Raw genomic sequence first — 21,956 nt, forward strand, 5'->3', positions numbered from 1 at the left:
AGATGAATTTTTCAAACCCTAACCTCAAATAATCGATTTATGTACATTATAAATAAATGTGATCACTGTGGATTATATAAGTTAAATGCAGTAACTATAGCTACTGTACATCCTGTGAGTCTCTATAGGATTTCCTTTTCAGGCACAGAGGACACGTCAGGCGGGTTTTACTTTCAAGCATGATATTTTTATAGATCAAAAACAGAATATTCTTCATTTCTGAAAGCACTGAACCAAACATGGAGGTAAAACAACCACGGAACATAGAAAACAGATATAAAAAGGAACCTGGAGGCAACCGATGCATGAAACCTAAATAAACTGGACCGGACACAACAGAGATGTAACTTATTTCAAACCTAAATATCCAGGGAGGGTAACTGCTACCAGCTGCACGTCTGAACACACTAACTGCACCGACATGCAATGGACTGGGACGAGGAAACACGGTCACTACACTCAGAGCAGCTAGAGTTGCGTTTTCTACGAGCCCGGCCGAAGCTGTGCGTAAAGAAGAAGGGAGACGGCAGCGTCAAGTGGACGCTCAGGGGGGGGGGAAATAAAATAGGGCCTCAGGACGAACGGGCACACGGTAGAAAGTGAAGATGACGAGCAGTGCATAGCGAATACAGTCCAATTTACAATCTCAACAATAGTCATCGTCAACATAAGTACAACACAGCTACAGGTACACTGTACTGTAGATGAGTCTTGAGATCACCACGGCGACCACAGAAGCAGGACATAGTCATGTACAGTTGGGGGGTGGGGTTCTTCTCTTCTCCCACACGTTTGACATTCATTGGTTCGACAGCCGCGAGGCTGCGTTCACTGCACTCGACGTTCACAAGTGCAGAACTGTGAGTGAATCTGGGTCTGAGTAAAGGAGAGGGTCAGAATACTGGGGGTTGATAGCAGCGTGGCTACAGGTTTATTATTTTTGCCATAGAATTTAATCACTGTCATCTAAAATAATAAAATAATAAAAATGTTATAAGTAGCCTGATATGTGAAGTGTAGTCAAAACGGAATTTTTTATGGATGAAATGGAATATTTTGTTGATAAACAAATATAGTTCATATATTTAGTTTACATTCCAAACTAGATTTTTTAAACTTTTTTTTCAAGGTTCCAGTTTCCATTCTTATCTGTTGGTATCACTCGGCTAAATTCAACCAATCCAGTTTGAGCAAATCAAGTTTTGTGATTGGTATTGCAAAGAGGGGAATCTCTGTATGTTGCGATTTGTCATTGTACAAATGAAGTTGAATCAAACTGAATCCAAATTGAATTAAAACCTTTTTAAATTCACCTCATCAGGAATATTTCAATTTGTAAATTTCAAATTCAACATTATGAATTCCGGGATGGTTTAACCCTCTGGTTGCGTTTGACTTCCAGAGACAACGATCGTCTGATCCTCATCAGCAACTTAAAAAGTAACAGGTGGAAATGGATGATTTTTCAGTTTAAGTTGAATACGTTTAGAAATTCTAGCAAAAGATGCATCCGAGATGAACAGTATTTAAATCTTTGAATTGAGTCCTGCAGTATGGGAGGCAGTGAACGCACCGCTGGTTGTCCTGTCTGTTTCGAACCCTCCTCCTGTGGAGACTCTGCACAATATCAATACAACTCCTGAATCCTCTTGATTCCAGAGAACTGTCTTTTACAATTTCCCGACAGGACCCGATAGAAAATATAAACTTTATATCATCATAGAATAAACACGGCGATTCATCCTTTTTCATTACTTACATTTCATTGTGAAGCAGCTTGGAGCTGAAGTGAAGGGATCGTATGTACACGGACGTTTCTCTGTGGTTCTCTAACATGTGATGAGGAGCTTTAGAATGTGAAGATGTGAGCGTTCCTGAATGTTCCTGCTCTGCCCAGCACCCGAAAAATAACAGCACTGCTGCACACGGGGAACTCGTTCTCTGTCATCCCACAGATGGGCCGTAGATGACGTGCTCTCTGCTCCCTGTTGGTTGGAGTGTCTCTGTGTGTGTGTGTGTGTGTGTGTGTGTGTGTGTGTGTGATCTTGGCACTTTGGTTGTGGAGAGCAGAGTGAAAATGGAGCCGAGCAGCCTTTCGAGCAGAGCAGCCGAGCAGAGCAGCCGAGCAGCCTTTCTTTGGCCCGACGTCCTCCTACCAGGCCGGAGGGGAAGACAGCCTGGGGCTTCTGGGGTTCTCTGGACTCTGGGTCTCACTGAGCGCCCTCTGCCAAACAAAACCCATAATGTCATCGGATTGATACTTAGTTTGATCGTATGATTTCCAGATTTAAAGCACACTTTGTTTGTACTACACACTTTGCTGCATGATCCCTTTCTGGCTGCAGGCTGTGTGACTGAAGGCCTGAACTGTTTCAGAGGTTTGACTCTGCTGCACATGTCGCACTGTGAGCCGCTCGGCTCCGTGACTCACCTCAAACTTGGAGATGAACTCTGCAAAGATGGCGAAGAAGGTGTCCGTGCTGCTGGACTTGCCGTCCTCTCCGAAGTAGGAGGCCACCTTGGAGAACTCCTCCATGGCTCGGGTCTGCAGGGACTCCAGGGACTGGACCGCGGGGTGGCTGTTCTCCAGGAAACTCTGTGGGTGCAAACAGTCAAACGTTCATGGGTGCTCGTCGCGAGGAGTAAAGATCAGTGTGTGTGTGTGTGTGTGTGTGTGTGTGTGAATGCGCACAAATGCCCATGTGTCTTCAGTGTGTAATAAAATGGACCTACGCTCATGACGGAGGCAAAGTGGTCCTCAGAGGTGGGGGGGATCTTCAGACAGGCCGTCCTGATGTCCTGGATGGTGGCGTGAAGGTCACTCAGCTCCGTTGTGACCGTCCTCTGGTTCACTGCATGAAGGACAGGGACTCGTGAGGGGAGTTGTTACCACAGCTGAGAGCCAGGGGCGGGGCCAGGGGTGGGGCCAGGGTGGGCCCAATCTGATTAGTCCCCTGAAGTGGCCCTGACCTGCCTGTAGTCACTTACTAAGAATACTAACAGTCTGACAATTTGTAAAAGAGTGTTTTAATTATAATCAATGATGTGTGTCTTAGATTAAATCTATAGCACTAACAGTAAACAAGGAATGACTTAAATATGAACCTTACTGAATCAGGAATGGTACATGAATGTTGGATATATAATTGGCCCCTCTGTGTAAATTGTGGCCCCTTTATGGCCCCTGATTTAGAAAAATCACAGATCACCAGAGCAGTTTTGAATTATTAAATTCAAATACGCAAACCAGACCTAACTCTGCACCAAGTCAATTGTTTTTGGTGAAGTCTTATAACTCTGCAGGGACACAGTTTGAATTTAACAGGATGGAACAATCACATTTAGCGCCTGAATGATTTCCAGGGAGAAGAGCAGGGTTTTAAAGAGCTCAGCAGCATCGTCATCATCGTACCCTTGGCCGCCAGGGGCACCGTCGTGAGGTCTCTGGAAAAGTTGAGCAGCTCGGGGAAGTGTTGGCCCAGCGACTTGGCCAGAATGTGGAGAAAGGTGGATTTTCCGTCCACCGTTTTGGTCGTGCTTAGCTGCGACGCACATGAAGGGGGAAAGAGTGAGACTTCCAGAGACCGAAAACCAGGAGTTCAGATAAACAGGATGTGGTTTGAGGTGACCGCGCTGTACCTCGCTCAGGAAGTTGATCTTGAAACTGGTCGTTTGGCTGCTCTTCGGCTGCCCGTTGTTCAGGTAGTTCCCCATGGCGAGGACAAACTGTGGGAGGAGAGAAGCACTTAGTTACCACTGCTGACCTCACTGGGATCCCCTCTGCTCTGGACATATTTACCTCCAGGATTTTGGCCAGCTTCTTGCTGCTCCTCAGCTCCACCGAGGCCTTGTAGATGTAATCGTACGCGACCTTCATCTCCTCCGTCCTCTCCTGCAGCGTGGTCTTGAAGTGGAGGCTCCGCAGGCGAGTCTTGTACTCGGGCACCATCAGCATCTGACCCACGAACAAAAAAATCCCTCATCATTTACCTTCCTTGTTCTGCACTTTGTGGATTCGTGGGGTTTCAGATTATTTTTTTGGGGTACCTGGAAAATGAACTGGTCGGGGTCGCTCAGTTTGGCCGGGTCCTGCTCGAACTGCTCGTACTGCTTCACCTCGTCGTCGTCCGGGGCGTAGAGCAGCAGCTGCTTGATGTGGGCCGGCTCCAGCCTGTTGGTGGTCATGTTCATCAACACCTGACGCAGCTCGGCGGGGGAGAGCTTCAAATGGGCGATGAGGATGGCTGCAGAGAAGAGGAGGAGGAGGAGGAGGAGGAGGAGGAGGAGGAGGAAGACGAGGATTGGTTGGTTTGTTTTCACATGAAAAAGAAGATCACCACATTGTAAAGAAGAACTTTTATCCCATTGTGGTGATTTGTAATTTTCCACAGTGTATTTTTCTTATTCCATCCAAATTTTGATTTTATATTCATAAAGGAATAACTGTATATCTTATCCTACCTGATCTTATTTCCTGTTTCCCATGTTCTACTTTTATTATATCTCCTATTTTTACCATTAGTATTATTATTATTGTCGTTGTTAATGTCAATCATAGGACGGTGATATATTTTCACTGCAGTCTCACAGTCTTGAGCCTCAGCCTTTCAAGTGTGTGTGTTTGTATGTGTGTGCGTGTGCGTGTGTGTTACTCACAGGCGTTGTAGGCTTTCTTGTGAGACAGAATCTCCACCACGTCTTTCTTTTTAAAGTTCTCAGGAGGGAAGGCTGACTCTGGAGGAGAGACTGATCATTTTAACAACAGTGTGAGGATGTGTTCTCCAGGCACCGGGGGGGGTCAACACACACACACACATACGGACACACACACTCAAGCAAAGCAGGTTGATGGGTTAATAACACAGCTCTGCCTTCTAGGACAATTTGAATAAATACAGGTCTTGAGTGTGTTTCCTCGTGCAGAGCTGTGTTAGAACGGAAAAGAAAAAGAGGTGGGTGGGTGTGTGTGTGTGTGTGTGTGGGGGGGGGGATGGTGCCTTATGGAGAACATATATGATGAGCAGCAGGTGAATGGAGCAGCTCCGAAGCAGGTAATGGGGAACAATCCTATAGCTGCGAAGGTGTAAACAAAACATACGATGTGAGTAAAGACACAGATTCATGTTTGCTGTCCGGTAGACGCCTGATAAATACAATTTCACAGAGCATTGAAACTTAGAACGACATTTAAAGATGATGCAAACGAAGATGTGACGTGTGACCCAGACAGGACGGGGGCAACTTACTGGATCTGCGCTGAGTCCCAAAGTGCAGATCAAGGTCCAAGAACTTCACCATGTCAGTGAGCCTGTCACAGTCTGAGTCCTCGCCGAGCTAAATATAGACAAGGACACACTCTGTACTCTCCCAAGGCACAGTCAAGGTTGTGTAGAGGAATCTGTCTAAAACACTCTTATTATACACACACACACACACACATCAGATCGTATCCAAAGGAGAAGCAGAGAGTCTAATGTGGTGCAGGGAATATAAAGACGCAGCATGAATTCTGTTTACAAAAACAAGACTTCTGCTTTGATGCCACCATGACTCATCAGAGACAGATCAGTGGGATTTTTTTTCCAAATATGGGAGGAATGATGTGGGAGGAAGTGAGAAAACTCGCAGCACAACGTGGGAGGATTCACAGGTAGGGTGATTGTTTGCTGTTTTCAGAGTTGTTCTCGCAGAGCCGCGGCGTCCACTGAAAACTGAACCGATGGACTGAAGGATCTCACCTGACCCCAGATGGTTCCCTCCGAGTTCTCCACCTGCTCCCAGCGCAGCCTCTTCACGCTCATGTGGTTCGCGTCCGAGGCCCGTCGGCCCGCCTTGGGCAGCGGGGGCGGGTCGCAGGGCGGGGGCAGGGGCGGAGGGGGCGGTGGGGCAGCCTTTGAAACAAAGAGAAAATCATTTAGAAGATATTTTTAAGTTTGAGTTCTTTACATGTTCTCCTTCAGCCGCAGCAAACAGACGTCACGTTCAATTAGAAGACTCACAACTTCTGTTTAACACAAATCGGCGATCACTTTAGATTTCTCTCTGTGGCACATGTCCTTTATAAAAGACATGTTTTTTTTTTTTGCTGTTTCTTTGTTTTTCTTATGTCGTCTTAAAACGTGCGATGGGCTCAGAGAATCAGCCAACAGACTCAGCTTGTGTCTGTTCTGTCTGTTACTTTACTCCTGCGTGGCCGCCTGCACGATTCCAGCTCTGCTCTGTTTGATTCTGTCTGTTGCTAGGTGTTCAATGCAGTGGCCCTGCTGCACTGCACCGCCCTGTGGTTTTTATCGATTTAAATCTCTCATGTCTCTTGAGTGCTGGACTAAGTGCGAGGTCAAGTGAATGACTGAGGGTCAAAGTTCACCAAAGGTTTAAAGCCACGCTGTGATTTGCTGCTCCGCAGGAAGCAGAAGTTTTATTGATCTCATCCCTCGCACAGATTGGACGTCAACAGAAGGCGGTATCTGTAACTGAGCCCTGAGGTATATACCGGTCACCCTGATTGGACAGTAAAAGTGCAAAGGCTCATGGGACTGTTAAGTGTCCTAGTTAAATGTGGCTGTTTTACTAATTATTTTAACTATGTTTTTAATTGGTTTATGTGTTTTTTATTTATTAAAGGGTTCAGGATAGTTGTATGTTTACTGTTAATGTAGCCACCATGTTGGGTTTGGTGTGTTTGATAGAGTATGATCATTATTTATATATATATTACAGGTAGAACTGGAGGTATCACTGCTGCCTGTCATTGTATCATGGGTAAGGTGCAGGACTAGAGGAGAAGTCAAATTCTTATATCAGAGTGGTTACATCCACACAAATTCATCTCAGTCTCAAATAGTGGAAGGACCCAGACACACATGTGAAAGTATTTTAATAGTAAACCGCGGCCTCCCTGAATCTTCTGTGCGAGTGAGGAGGCAAATCAAACATCAGCTTCCAGTGAAGAGGCAAAAGTTCAGCGTGGCTTTGTGTGATTTCCCTGTTTCCAAAATCAAAGTTCTGTATCCAAAATACACATTTTTAAAAGTTCAGTATAATCAGAATACTACCATCAGAAGTACAAGTTGCTTCAGCAGAGTAAATGTCTCATGTGACTGATCCATTATTGTACATAGCTTTATAAGATGTTTAAAAATGATAATGATAATGAATTTGTCAGCTGACTTTATGAGTTGTAGCTGATCGAGGGATTTAAAAATAAGTTTGATTCTTTATTCATTTAATTCCGACTTAATTTGGCCGAGTTGTTTCAAAACTGAGGGTCGTGTTCCTCCACAGGGTCACAGGATTCATCTGTGGGGTCTTGAGATGATTAATGAGGAAGGAAAGAAGAAAAAACAAAGTTCGGATTTTGGACTTTTCTTGACTCTTTTCTTTTATTGTGAAATATGTTTGAAAAGTTATTTAGATAAAGACATCTAATTGAAAATAACCGCTTTACTCTTTAACTTTGTATCTTAGAAGTTTACCACATGATCCTGTACGTTTTCATCTATAAAACACGAATCAAGCAGTACACATTAAGTACAATTTGCCCCCTTAAAAAGCCCAGATACAACAAAAAAGTGTCACGTTTAGAGCATGCGAATATATTTCAATAATGCCATGATTGGCACTTTTACATCATTTGGATGCACGAACATTAGACATCTTTTATTTAAAGTGGGTTCCTGACAGCCCATGGTAAGGACCAGTTACCTGCTGTGACTGGTGATCCTGTCGACTTTCATAAACCTTATTGTGAGTGGGGAGGCTGGAGTGAGACCCTGGAGGCTGGGAGAGAAGCGCTGAGGCTCCGGGGCCTTGGCTCGTGCACTGCGAGGGGCCGTCCTCCTGGAGGGACGGCGGCAGTGGGCCCTGGTAACTGTGTTGGTGGTGGAGCTGGTGGTGCCTCTGCAGGACGAGCTGGCTGGGCCTCAGCAGCTGAGGGGAGGGCTGGGGGGACGTCTGGCGAATGGGCTGGGGCTGGCTGAGCTGGCGCGGCAGGTAGCAGGGGCGGGACGGCTGCGAGGAGCGCAGGGTGGTGGAGCCCACGGTGGTGTGGCTGTGCGTGAGGCGGCCGGAGGTGGCCGGGAAGCGCTGGTGGGTTTTCTCCAAGTCCTCTCTGGTGGGGAGCACTTTGTGTCGAGGGGATCGGCTGGACATGAGGTTCCTTGGAGGAGGAGGAGGCGGGGGGATGATGGGGTGGTGCGGCTGGAAGGGCATGCGGCTGCGGGGGGTGTGCTCGGGGGAGAAGCGGATGGGCGGGAGGGGGTCGGTGAACTGGACGGGAGGGGGTATCAGGGCTTGGAAGGGCGGTGGAGGGGGCGGGCTCTGGGTGGGAGGAGGTGGGATCGGCTCGGACTCGGAGGAGAACGAGGCCTCGCTGCTGTGCTCCTCACTGCTGCCACTGCTGAGCTGCCGCGGCATGAAGCCCAGCTCCTGGTCGTCCTGGAAGCTCATCTACAGGGAGGAGAGGATCAACATCAGGCCCCAGAGTCAGACAGCCATCGTTTAATAAAACACACTGAAAAGGTATCATTGCTTTATTTAGTATATACTCTCTATCATCCACTATGTGATTCTGAGATCCCGCTCATTACCTCCACCAAGGAGCTTAAGTTTTCAGTGGATGGTTTTCTTGATCAATTTGCAGCATAATCAAAGAAAAACTCTTTCACCTGAATTTTATTGTAGTTACTCTTGCCACCGACTACTTGGTATTATCTGGCAAATATGAATTATAAATACATTCTGAGCAATTATTAATTGGTAAGAGATGATAATTTAGGTTGTATCGAAAGTATTTGACCTCAACCCTCCCAATGTTCAACTCAAACTCAGACCCTTGTGAGCAGGATTACGCTCACACTACTGGACGGATTATCATGAAACTTGGTTGAAGGATCTGTTATAGGTCAGAGAAGAACCCATCAAAATTGGCGGTGAATGCAGATCAATGGGAAAAATCAAGGATTTTTTCCACTGTCTTAAAAATTGCGAGGAAAGAGTGTTTTTCAAAATGTTCTTGTCTTTCTCACAGAATACTTGAGTGATTTCGTTTAAAAAAAAAACGGCAGATTTAAGGGATTGATTTCTATGAGTGTGTAAAGTATGGTGCAGTTTGAATTGTTTTTGACTATTTGTTGTTAACACTGTTCTATATCCAGTAACAGAAACTTCAATCCATGTCGTACCTACAGCCTTAAAACTGTCAGCAACCTATTTTAAAACATATACATATATTTGATTTGTATATGTTATAATAAATTATGCATTACAATTTAATAAGTACAAAGCAAAAACACAAAGTTTGCTGTAAAACATTTAAAACAAAACTTAAAATGAAATTTTTTTAAATCAGCCAAAACAGCTCTAAGGTTTGTGTTTGTAACATCAGCCAATAACTTATTATAACTTTAGACTTCTATAATTAGGTATTAACTGAGTATCATGTTTTACTTACAGTCACAGCTCTTCTTCTGAAACCATGACAATCACCGTGATAAATCTGTTCATGTGACACAAGTGTTCATTGTAGCGCACATTAGACTTGCTCTAATGTAAACATGCAAGTAATCAAGCACCACAACGTAACATGGATATCAGTCACGTGTGAATTTGCTCAGTTTCTGACACCGAGCAAACCCACACACACTGAGATCGTCTGCTAATGATGCTGCTTGTGACATTATAACTTAAAATATATGCATCACAGTAGCCGTGAGGCTAAAGTGAAAATTACCACAAAGAAATAACAGCACATATCAGGAGATTGATGATCTGATCAATCCTTGAAACAAAGTTAGAGAATCTTACAGTTTGTAGTTACCGTAATTACACTTAGCTCACATTTAATAGAGATATTACTGATTTGTATTTGACAACAATGCTTGGGACTATTACTCCCTGCCAACGGATACCTACTGGTTATTCCTTTCACTGAACCAGCATCTTCGAGAGTTAGTGTAGGAGCAGTGTTTAAGTGTATTCATACTCAAAATATGGACTGTTGTTGAGACTGCTATTGACCTCATCCTCATCCTCATCCTCATCCTTAGCATCATCCTCATCCTCATCCTCAGTCTCATCCTTAGCATCATCCTCATCCTCATCCTCATCCTCAGTCTCATCCTCATCCTCATCCTCATCCTCATCCTCATCCGCATCCTCATCCTCATCCTCATCCTCATCCTCATCCTCATCCTCATCCTCATCCTCATCCTCACCCTCACCCTCATCCTCATCACATTTGGATACTTTATTGATAAGTCAGTTCTTTTGGATTCATCTCCTCTTGTTTAAGCCACATCTGGTTTTGCTTGTTTGTGATCTTGAAACTTAAATCCTAGTTTGTACAAGGGATCCTCTCCTCCCTCATTAGTAGAGGGCAGAAATATAAAATAATAATTAAGTGTAAAAAGAGAATCTTCTAGCATACTGCTGACGCTAAGAGTTGTCAGTTTAGTGAAAGGAATAATGAAAAGTTGTGGCCATAAATCATGAAAGTTACCATGGAGCTAAGAAGAACAATATACTAAAATACTCCACAAAACAAACAAAGCATGTACTGTATTTGAAGTGCATGACTACAGCTGATGATATGCTTGACTTCCTCACCTCCTCATAGTCGTTCTCGCCGGGTACAAAGTCATTCGCCAAAGTGATCCGGTGGCCGAGCTGCTCGCTCAGGGCGTCCAGGAACTTGTCGGTGTCCCGGCTGCGGGGCGGGCGGGAGAAGGTGAACAGCTTCTTGCGGCGGGTCAGCGTGTTGGGGCCGCTGTCCAGGGGCTGCGGGGAGGCGGGGGGGCTCTCCAGGCTGACGTAGGGGTTGGAGTCCACGCTGCTCTGGTGGTGGATCTCATACACAGGAGTGGGGAGAGGCTCCTTCCACGACAGCGACAGGCCCGACTTACGGTTTCCTGTGAAAAGGGGAAATCAAAGATGGCTGCTGCTGGCTCTGGTGATGTTTGACCCTCACTGTTCTCCCGTGCTGAGAAATGTTTACATTGGCTTATATGACGTATGGTGCTAATTATAAATCCCTCTGGAAATGATCGTTGACATTCTTGGTCACGCCATCACCATGGCGACCATCTCAACCATGGGAACCATGGCAACAAAAGGATAGCAGGCTTATATACACATGTAGACTAAAGGATTTGAATGAATGAAAAATCAGTGGCTCTCATGCCATGTTTACATCAAAGTTGATTTAAGCTGCTGGTTTTATTGCTGATGACATTTTCAAATTAAAAACTTGAACTTGCAACACAACTAACAAGACATGGACGTGTGGCATCGGTCATGCACCAAGCACATGTAACAAGGGTAGGGTACCTGTGAGAGGGGGGAGTGTGAGGGGGGAGAGAGAGCGCCCGTAGGCCTCAGTCTGTCCCGGCCTCTCGGGGGAGGAGCCCCCCTGCAGCGGAGGCACACTCTTCCCTGCGTACACGTTCTCCAGCTCCGTGTACACACCTGTCATCTACGAATGGAGGCATGGTCAGCTGGTTAGCACACAATCGTTGCAGTACATTTGGATTTGGAGGTCTGCTGCTTTAAGGTGCTTTATTTAATTTTTTTTAACTTGCGAATCAGAAGTCAACTGCAGCCTGAAATCAAATCACGCTGCAGACTTTAGGAGCAGACCTTCAAATGACCAGAGCTCACACGTGACATAACTAGCTGTAGTTATGCCAGCTGCTGAGTAGCTGCAGGTATACCTACATGATTGAGGTCAGGGGACTCGGGGAAGGAGGTTCCATCTCCTGACTGCCTCTCCTCCGGGCTCCCGGATTCATCGATATGAATTCCTAAAGCACAATAAAGCATTGACAGTGACACATAAGCCTCCTCATTCCATCCATCCATCAATCCATCCATCCACCTCCAGCCAAGAGAGGAGAGAGGATGAAGATGCAGAGTGGACGAGCACAAGGCGAAAGCTGGGCCTCAGCGATGGGAATGGAAACGGTGAATGATGCCTAAAACAGCTTTTGGATGAATTGTTTGAAGAGCTCATCAAAAGCAGAGACAGCTGAGACAGGGAGGTTAATGTATGAACGGCTGATGACAGTTTTCTCTCTTTTAGACTGAGTATCCAGAGGATTTGCTGAGAACATGACTTCCACCAATTTGTGCTGCATGTTCTGTTACACGCGGTCCCACCTGGGAGCTGACCTGTGCACACACAGCTCTTATCACTGAGCTCTGAGCGCTTCAGCTGGTGCAGGTTCTAATGAACGTCTTGCTCAAGGGAACATTAACACTACTGTGACTGCTGAGGAAAAGTAAAGTGCTACTTATTATCTCTACCTTATACGATTCTACTTGTACCATATATAACTTGTACTGAATACTGAAATGATAATGGGGTGGAGATTTGAATAATACAAATTTAATTTAATTTGAATGTCATTGTTTTTATTTGCTTGTTGTCATGATATCTTGTGTTCTTGTTTTTTGTCCTCTGAGATCTTTTTTCTTTTCAGTCTTCTGCATGTTATAATTATCATTATTAAAACCAATTCACCCAAATGACACAGATAATCAATCTCATAAATAATAGTAAATGTTAACATTTTTTATATATGTATAAATGTTAAACATTACTGTAATATCACTGTGTATAGTTCATGTATTGCCCTCACATTATATATAATACTAGATATACTTATAGATTTTCAAAATGCAGCAGCCAAGTTTAGTGTCACTTCACTGGCCTTCTGTGAACTTCAGAACTAATTTGGAGATATTCTTCATCCCTGGGATCAATAACCATAACGAGTAACAATCGCCAGGGAGAGTGTGGTTTGTAGAAGATTCTGTATTAATTGGCAAATTCTGCTGTGTCTAAAAGTCTAAAAGTTTGAGACACAACCTTCTGGAAGTTTGAGGCTCAGGGGTGTTAGTCAGTGAGGTTTGAAAGGAAACAGTTTTAAGAGTGTCTTAAATTTACATCTGGCTGGAAACTCTGGTATAAATCCAAGGAACCCCCCTGGAGATGGATGATACTAATTTGATGCTGTGGAAGGAGACACCCTGGCTTCGGGTGTTGTGACTAAGTGCAGCGTACCCATTCCCAGGTGAGTCCCGATGATGCAGTCGTCAGAGCTCCTCTCTCGGGCGATGCCGCGATACGACGTCCCCGCCACGCGCATGGAGCTGCTCCTCCGGTGGTGCTCCGGACCGACGTCAGGCTCTAACACTCCTGCTAATCACACACATTCAGCACCACGTTTGTGTCTATGTACATACGTATATAAACTGTATGTGTGTGTGCGAGTGCAGATAATCTCCACATTGCGTTTTTGCTGTCTCACCATTGCTCTTGAAACCCAGGAAGCGGGACAGTTTGCCCTGACAGCGCTCCTGCTCGTCATAGGTCAGCAGCTGGTAGATGAAGTGCCAGATCAGCTGTTTGGCCGGAGTATCCAGCACCGGGAACACGTCTACTATGAGCGTATCCACGTTCCTGCGAACACACACGTAATCTTTATGTAAGATGTCTACAGGCGGACATCTGACAACCACTTGATAAAAGGATTTAGCTCTGATGTATATTCTTTGCATCTGTAATGCCACATATAGCATCAAACGGGATATGAGGAGGTGGGAGGATAACAGGGATGCCACTAATGCCAGGATTCATGCCTTGAGGTGTTGATACTGTAAGCATGTACAGTAGAATTTAATTTTTTTCCCCCTGTTTTTCTAGGATCTGCAGAGCTAATTCACCATCCATCCCTTCCTTTCATCCCTTCATCCTCCAGGAGATATCATCACGGCCTAATGGGAGGAATGAATATCCTGCTCAGCTACATGCAACTGGGTCTTTGCTGCTTTTCTGCTCATCATCCATCATTCGTTTTCTCTATCTCTGTCTTAAAAAACGCCCTTAACAGCCTGATATATTGAATATGCTTAAAACTGTTTCCCAGGCAACAGCTAATTTCCCCCCCAGTATTTGTCAATTCGACGTGACTAGTAAACAGAGTCTCAGATAGTTTAACAGATGCTGAAAACTGGACTTAAAGCTTCATTCTGTTGGAGCTGCCAACCTCCACAAGCTGATGTTCCCAAGTACAAGATGAAGATTACAATGATTATCAAACATGCGCTAACTCCCATCGCTCTGCTCACGTCGAGCTGTTTATCAATCTGCCTCCCTTCACCCCTTCTGTCTATTTCCATTTATAGATACCGCCCTATCCCCCTCCATCCTACCGACCTGTGCTGGAAGAAAGTCTCCAGGGACTTGCAGACGGTGTATCTCTCCTGGATGGTCAGCAGGTGCTCCAGCTGCTGGCTGAAGGTTCGCCCGTGGACTTTGATGCTCGGTGGAAGGATCTCCGCCACCCACTGCAAAGAGCTGAGTGCTGGAGACCTGGAGAGTCACCACAGTAGTTTATTGTTTCAATAAACAATGATATATGGGAGTACCAGTTCAAAATGTCAGGTGTGTGCGTACCTAGAGCGTGGCAGCGTGGTTGGGGCCAGGCAAGGAGAGTCCTCTGGGTCGATCTGGTCTGAGGAGAAGTCTGAGGGTCCCTCCTCCACCACCAGAGTGGGCATCGCCCCACTGCCCTGCAGCATGGACACCACCTTCTCATGGGAGCAGTTCCTACAGGGACACAATATAAAAAAGTGAACTTTGAGAGGCCCAGAAATAAATAAAAGACAATTGAGCATCACTGCAATCCATAAAAAATAAAAGTCGACCCATTTCGCCTTGTTATACCGTATCTATATAACTTTAAAGAGATTAACTTACTTGCTTTTTATATAGGAAAATAAGAATTCGACAATAGGGACCCCTAGATTTATACTGTGGCTTATTGGGGGGGGGGGGGGTCCAATTATAACAATGGAAAAATTGATATAAGTCACAACCTCCCACACAAAGATTTGGTGCAGCCCCCATGCCTCATAACAATAAAATACTGTTATACAAAGATGAGAAAACTAAGACATTGTGATGTGTAATGCATTGACAAGGTAAACCCAAGTAGGAGCCATAGCTCTGTGCAAACAAATTCTTGTAAAATAAATCTTGAGATAGAAAACCTGAGAGGAGAACAGCAAAGACAAGCACAAACAGTTCAAAATGTGCACGTTATAATAGATGTCATATGCTCCCTTTGTAAACAAATCACTAAAAGCTCCCACATATATTTTACTTTATTCTTTTCTCTCTCTCTCTCTCTACCTCTCTCTCCCTCTCCCTCTCTCTCTCTCTCTCTCTCTCTCTCTCTCTCGGCTGAACAGCTCCCACTGTTTTCTAGATCACCTCCCACTGCTGCAGCACTGTGTTATCAGCCAGAGCAGCGAAATTATACAGCGCCAATCAAATCCGTACACCAGGCAGCCATGGGAACGTCTCTGCGCAGCTTCTTGCACATGGCTATCAAGGTGGCAGCGTGAGTAATACTGTTTCCTCTCACAGGGCTTGATACGCTGGCTGATAGATCGGCTGACATACTGCATTTGCTAAACTCGAATGTCTACAATTCAATTTGGTCTTGAGATGAATTTCTTATCTGCACTCCCACACTGGCTCAGTGAAAATCAACAGGCAGAAGGTCGAGAAGTCGCGAAGTCCAAGAGAGAACAAGTTCTACTCCTACAAGGAGAGCAGTTTACATAAAAGCACGTGCAGGGCCCCATGCAGACACACAGTACCTGCAGTGTGTTCTCTGTGATGGCTGAACTGGCACTGGGAGCGATAGTATTCCCAGTATTTAATACTGGGAGAGGCCCTGACATCCTAGGGACAAGACCTCGGACAGCAGGCAAAGACCACATACCAATGCTGCTAATAATAATAATAATCATTATAATGCTTTGTATTCATTGCCGTATTGCGAACAGCTCGGGCCCAGTCTACATCCAGGACATAGTCCACTCCGCTCTGCATCTACCAATCGGTTGTTGCTCCCTCACTGCGAGCTAACCACCCGGTAAAATCACGACTGTTTGCTGTCCTGGCTTCTAAAAGGTCGAACAAGCTCCCCATTGCCATCAGGACAGCAGAAAGTCTACACATCTTCCACCGCAGACTAAAGACACATGTCCTCCGATCACACCTTAATTAAGAAGATGATGTCTAATAGCCATTGTCTACTCCTGTGTTTGTTATATAAAAAAAAAAAAAAATTATGTTCATTTGCACTAATTTACATGTAGAACCTTTGGTTTCGCTTTTTGGAAGCAAACTGTACTTACATGATTCTTGCTGTTCTGGGTTTGCACCTCATGGTTCAATGCACTTATCATAATGTAATGTGATGCAATTCAAGACAAACCTCATGTCCAGTCCATTGAGGAAGAGGATGCGGTCGCCTGTTTTCAGTCCACATTCCTCGGCAGGACTGTCTGAGAGAGGGAGACAAACATGTCAGAAAATCAGGCATCAATCAGAAGGGACCCTGGCACAGCATCACCGGCTAACAAGGTGCGCCGAACAGACGAGGGCAGCAGGACGACGCAGTGACTAATGTGATGCTGTCAGTCTGTGAGGGACAACAAACAAGGGCCGTGGACGAACCGGAGTCCATGTTAAATCTTATTACGTGAGGGAGAAGTGCTGTCAAAACAATCCCCGGTGGAAATCTTGCCGACTGCACTGTACCCGTCCACCATCGCCTCCTCATCTGTCAACCCGCTGCTGAGTTTACCTTGCAGTGAAATTCCTGTCAGCACTTTTTTCCTTCAAGTCTTGATATAATAAACTCATCATGCGACGGTTGGTGATTTTGATGCGTGTGCAGGTTTGAGCACATTCCCAGGCCAGGAGATAGAGACCTCATATCGCGGGGCCTGTGGCGTCCAGGTTATCGATAACAGATCCGTGTTCAGATCACGATGAGAGACACGCCATCCACCCCCACCATCTCCATACCAACCTCCATAAGGCCCACTGAGTCAGGCCGCTCTGGCCGCTCCAGCACATGATGGTGGGAGATGGTGGTAGGCGGGAACGGTGCCGTCATCACCATCACACGCACTCACGCACTCACACACACCTCCCTCCCCACCGAGGCGCCACATTCCCTCCACAGGCGCTGCACAGCCGCTCTTGTCTGATGCCTTCATTTCACAAAGCAATAACAGAAGATTTAATAACCTTTCACTGTTGGAAATTTGAAATAACAAAAGTAATTAAAATGTTCGCCCCCAAATGGCTCTGGGTCAAAAATTACTCTCACAAATATTTAACTGAGAGTTTGTTTTTCATGGTGATTCTCTCTGTGGTATAAAGCAGCAAGATTCTACCCAGAAATCCATTCAGTTGCGGAAAAAGCCCAACTTACATCAAACTGGGCCTAAGGATAAATTTAAGCAATAAACAGTTTCATTTCAGAGCTGAGGGAGCAAGTAAATAAGGCTTTGTAGTTATGTACAGATTAAACAAACAAATAATAGCATATTTATTATTGATCTTTAATGGTGCTGGTGGATTTAATTCACTTCTGGTCAAAGCTTTCTGTTTCCACCAGTTCCCAGACTTTATTCTAGGAGAGCACCTAGCATGTAGCTTCATATCAACTATACGGATATGAGAGGAGTATCAATCTTATCTAGCTCCAGGCAAGAAAGTGAATGAGTGCATTTCCCAAAACGACAAAGTATTTCCTGAGGATATCATTTTGACACATCTATCTTTATATCATCGGTTGTTGGTTGTGAATTAAAGTGTGTAGAATACTAATAATAAATTCTCCTCTGTGGGCGTCCATGAGAAATGAAGCTTTTCTGAGATTCTGTGAAGAAAACTACAGGAGATTCGAGATTTCAACCTGGCACCTTATGAGCATGAAGGTAAATTAAATTATACCAACAGTAAATATAACAATTTGTTGAGAATTTTCCAAGCATTTCCTGAGTTCACAATTGATAGATCTGCCACTGAGGAAATTAATGAGATTAAAGTTCATAACATGATGATACAGTGTGTGAAATAATTACTCTAATTATGTGTCAAGGAATTTGTGATATACCTGTGATATTGTGTTTGAGAAACCTTAAAGAACTGTGATAGAGAAGATAGGGATGCTTTAACTGTCGTGCTATAGTAGCTTAAAACAAAAAATAAAACAGGCTCAGTAGAAATATGTGTAAAATCCCTGAACGTATCATTTGAGTGTCTGAGAACAGTGCAGCCTGTTCTGAGGGTTTTCCTCACAACATTGTGTTGGTGAGTCAGACGAGTACACTTCCTGGTACACTCACACACACTCACATTAACACCTCCTGATCGCCTTCGACCCCCAGCGGCTGGCACCACAGCAGACTCACCCACCTAAAATGCACCCGCGTCCCCCCCTCGCCAGCCATCACAGAGCGATGTGAGGATCTACCAGCCACACACAGTGAGGAGGCGTCTATCAGGTGCCATATTGTTCTGGTTTGAAATATCGGAGCGGTACCTGCGATGACAGAGTCGAGGCAGACCGGAGCGTGACCTCGCAGGGTGAAGCCAAAGTTCTTTTTCCCCCGGTAGACACGAACGATCCTGAGGACAGACAAAGGGTTAAAAGAAAGTTAAAAGAACTGCTGATTCATGAGGTTCTTTCAAACTGGATTAAACCATATTTAATCCCACTTATTGGCATCACTGAAGGAAAACAGCCTTTTCTTCTTTTATGTTAAAATGAAATTACCTTTTACCAGAGAACACATTTCTTTAAAACTTCTCTCATATAAGTCATGCAGTTCCTTTTTTAAGTGGTATAAAATACAGCAAGGTTCAGTTCAATGCTGAAACTATGGATGTAATGTAGATAAACTTCAGTACAATTTTTAGTAATGAATTGAAATCATTTGAGGTTCGAAATGTTGAACAGATAATAACAACAGCATGGAAATGTCAATTTTGAATCTGTGGTGACTAACACACTATTTATCTATTATTATTCAAGAGTTTGGCATTTCAGTCTGGGAGAGCAAGTGTTTAGCTCCTCATGCTCACGCTGCTTCTCTGGGGCAACGTCTGCTCTCATATTTCTCCTTGGCTCTATATCACTGTGTCCTAAATCCAACACCAATTATTGAAGTAAACTCATATATTTTATGTGCATTGTTTAATGGTTGTGTCCATTACCACATGCCTTTTTATTGTCAAAGCAACAGTCCAAACATTAATGCAAATTCCCACATCTGCGAAGCTGGAACCTCAGCGTTTGAAATTTAATTGAATAAATTATTAATTAGTTATTATAATTGTTTGCTACAAACTGTTGCTATAGCCTACAACCTGTGCGTGAACGGTAGGGGAGCCCAGCTGTCTCTGGATCATGATTCACCCGCTGCTGTTCGTTACGAGGCTGTTTGTGCTTCTCTTTTGTTTTTGTGACTTCCTGTTGGTGGGAGTCTGAACAAGTGCAGATATGACGTGCTGTCTTTTTTCCCCTTAGGATCCAACTTTGTGATTTAGTGCAGGCTCATCTCCACGTCACTTCTCACATCTGAGTATTGTATTCAATCAGCTTCAAGCTTAAATAAAAATATTACAGTTATTTGGCTGACGGTGGCATCTTCACCCTCATCCCCCCCCCCCCAGTGGAGGAATACATGCTGGACCCTCCCATTACATCAAAGATGAGACACGTTCACTGTCGTCGATCCACAGCGTGTAGCCATGGAAACCACTCAGGGCAACACTGGTTTGGTATGTAAACGGAGGAAAGACTAAAAAGGCGAAGGAGGGAAACAGACCAATCTATCCTTTGGTTACCGGCTGTTATGTAAGACGAGCTAAATGCAGATGGGTGCATTCTGTGCTGTCTGTGTGTATTGTGTGCATTGTGTATGAGTGATACTGTTTGCGAGAAGAATGTGTGTTTGTGTGTGCGTTGGGAGGGTGTTGGGCTGCACAGAGCAGTGCAGCATCGACCTCTAGCAAACTCCAACACTCAGTCTATCCAGACCAGCTGATCACATTGTACTGCAGCTACAACAACTGGCCTAAAAAGACAATTAACAATCAATAGAACAGTCTATCTATCTATCTATCTATCTATCTATCTATCTATCTATCTATCTATCTATCTATCTATCTATCTATCTATCTATCTATCTATCTATCTATCTATCTATCCATCCATCTATCTATCTATCTATCTATCTATCTATCTATCCCTCTGTGTTTCTATATCTCTCTATCGGTTTTATATCACTCTCCTTTTTCCTCTCTTGCTCTCTCTGTCCTCATACTTTTATCTCTATCCATCTCTCTCTCTCTCTCTCTCTCTCTCCCTCCCTCAATGTATGTATTTCTTTCCATCAACCTCGCTATATTAATTCACCTCTCTCTATCTCTCTCTCTCTCTCTCTATCCATCCATTCATCTAGTTACTGTTAAGACGCAACAGAATTACAGCACAATCTCTCTTTAAGTGACTGACATGACACAAAGTTCTCTCTCTCTCTCTCTCTCTCTCTCTCTCTCTCTCTCTCTCTCTCTCCACACAATCACCCTCTCTACTGCTGTTGTGCGACCTGTTGACACATTCAACCCCCTGTTGTCACTGACAAGTGGATCAGACCTCAGGGTCTATTAAATTAGATTGGCGTGGGCAGGGTCCTGACACTCGTGTAATCCTGCATTCAATCCACTGTGCAGTTGTTAATTGGTGTGATTAGTGTGTCGGGGGGGGGGGGGAGCCGGACGGGTCGAAGGGTCACGTTCTGCAGTGAGCAATTAATATGATGATAGATTATGATGTTATCGGACAAAATGGAAAAAATACAGATTAATCTATATTGTAGTCTATTATTTTTGTTTCCCTCTTTGTGAAGCACTTTATAATTGCTGTTTTGAAAGACGCTATACAAATAAGATTGTTATTAATATCATTATCATTATTATTACAATGTTTTTTCTTATATACAAAGATTTATTTTTTACTTAAGTGTGGTTTCCTTGTCAAAACTGTGAGAGTATCTGAATAAGACAGTCAATCGTGGATTTACAACAGTAAGCAACACCTGCAAAGAGCCAAATGAACTCATACAGCACCACATCAAAACCAACAGGTCAGGAGTCTGCTCACCTCTGATTGGGTCCGATGGGGGGATGTGCTGGAATCCCAGAGACAGACTTCCTCATACCCCTGTCCCTCTCGGTGTCACCCCTCCCTCCGGGTTCCCCTCCATCCCTGGGCACGGAGCTGGCCCGCTTGGATCCGTGGTGGCGGTCGGAGTGATCCTCGCTCCGGCTGCGTCGGACTCTGCCCTGCGGCTCGCTGATGCTCTTGCTGCGGCAGAGCCGGTTGATCACGTTCTGGGAGACGGCGTCATCGAAGCGCTGCCGGTGTTTCTTCGGGATGAAGATTCTGGCAAACATGGTGGCATGTGAGGGAAATAACAGGGGGGTGATAAGTTTTTTTGCCTTAGAAAAAAAAAAGAGAAAGAGGTTGAATCTACATCACAGATCCACCTCGATCCATTCTGAAAGCCAACAGCCCATAATCAATCTCAGATTTCCAATGAAATAACAGGAGCAAGTCTGACATCCAGAATGACCATCGATTAGACTGCTACCGAAATAATCTTCACAATCCAAGTCCACGCTTCTTCAAATCAACAGGCTTCCTCCTTCAACACTCAGATTCTAAAGATAAGAGGAGGAAAACGCCTCTGATGGACAGATGATGTGTCTTTCCCGCTGGAGGTGACTGTTTTCCCAAGAGGAGATAATAAAGAGAAGTTGAATGAGAATGAAGGGAGAAAGGGTCTTTCTCTGAGGATAAAGAGACAGTGATAAAAAGCCTGGCGTAGCTCTCTGCTTGCTGAAGTCTCACTGCTGCAGCGTGAGGTACCAGAGCCGGAAGACAGCGAGAGAAAAAAAGGTGTGGGAGTGAGCGAGCATGGGATTTCTCTCTTTCTCTCTCCCCCTCCGCATCTACAGAATCTCACTCTCCCCCTCTCTCTCCCTCTTTCTCCCACACTTCCGTCCACGCCTCACCACT

At 44.7% G+C, this 21,956-nt stretch overlaps 1 protein-coding gene across 1 annotated transcript in view; it reads right to left on the reverse strand.

The window, feature by feature from the left end:
• Positions 1–163: 163 nt before the first annotated feature.
• grid2ipb (glutamate receptor, ionotropic, delta 2 (Grid2) interacting protein, b) overlaps positions 164–21,956 on the reverse strand; it is a 32,892-nt gene continuing 11,099 nt past the window's right edge. The window contains exons 5-26 of the mRNA XM_062378879.1: positions 21,039–21,320; positions 18,414–18,499; positions 16,290–16,359; positions 14,456–14,608; positions 14,216–14,371; positions 13,308–13,459; positions 13,061–13,195; positions 11,713–11,798; positions 11,326–11,470; positions 10,606–10,907; positions 9,452–9,496; positions 7,705–8,448; positions 5,739–5,891; positions 5,247–5,334; positions 4,657–4,746; positions 4,048–4,244; positions 3,800–3,955; positions 3,640–3,726; positions 3,413–3,542; positions 2,734–2,852; positions 2,432–2,596; positions 164–2,224 (exon numbers count right to left, since the gene is read on the reverse strand). Of these exons, the coding sequence (XP_062234863.1) occupies positions 2,153–2,224; positions 2,432–2,596; positions 2,734–2,852; positions 3,413–3,542; positions 3,640–3,726; positions 3,800–3,955; positions 4,048–4,244; positions 4,657–4,746; positions 5,247–5,334; positions 5,739–5,891; positions 7,705–8,448; positions 9,452–9,496; positions 10,606–10,907; positions 11,326–11,470; positions 11,713–11,798; positions 13,061–13,195; positions 13,308–13,459; positions 14,216–14,371; positions 14,456–14,608; positions 16,290–16,359; positions 18,414–18,499; positions 21,039–21,320 (3,613 nt within the window). The 3' untranslated portion in view covers positions 164–2,152. The remainder of the gene's footprint in view (positions 2,225–2,431; positions 2,597–2,733; positions 2,853–3,412; positions 3,543–3,639; positions 3,727–3,799; positions 3,956–4,047; positions 4,245–4,656; positions 4,747–5,246; positions 5,335–5,738; positions 5,892–7,704; positions 8,449–9,451; positions 9,497–10,605; positions 10,908–11,325; positions 11,471–11,712; positions 11,799–13,060; positions 13,196–13,307; positions 13,460–14,215; positions 14,372–14,455; positions 14,609–16,289; positions 16,360–18,413; positions 18,500–21,038; positions 21,321–21,956) is intronic.

The sequence above is a fragment of the Platichthys flesus genome, chromosome 20, assembly GCF_949316205.1.
Source record: "Platichthys flesus chromosome 20, fPlaFle2.1, whole genome shotgun sequence".
NCBI lineage: Eukaryota > Metazoa > Chordata > Actinopteri > Pleuronectiformes > Pleuronectidae > Platichthys > Platichthys flesus.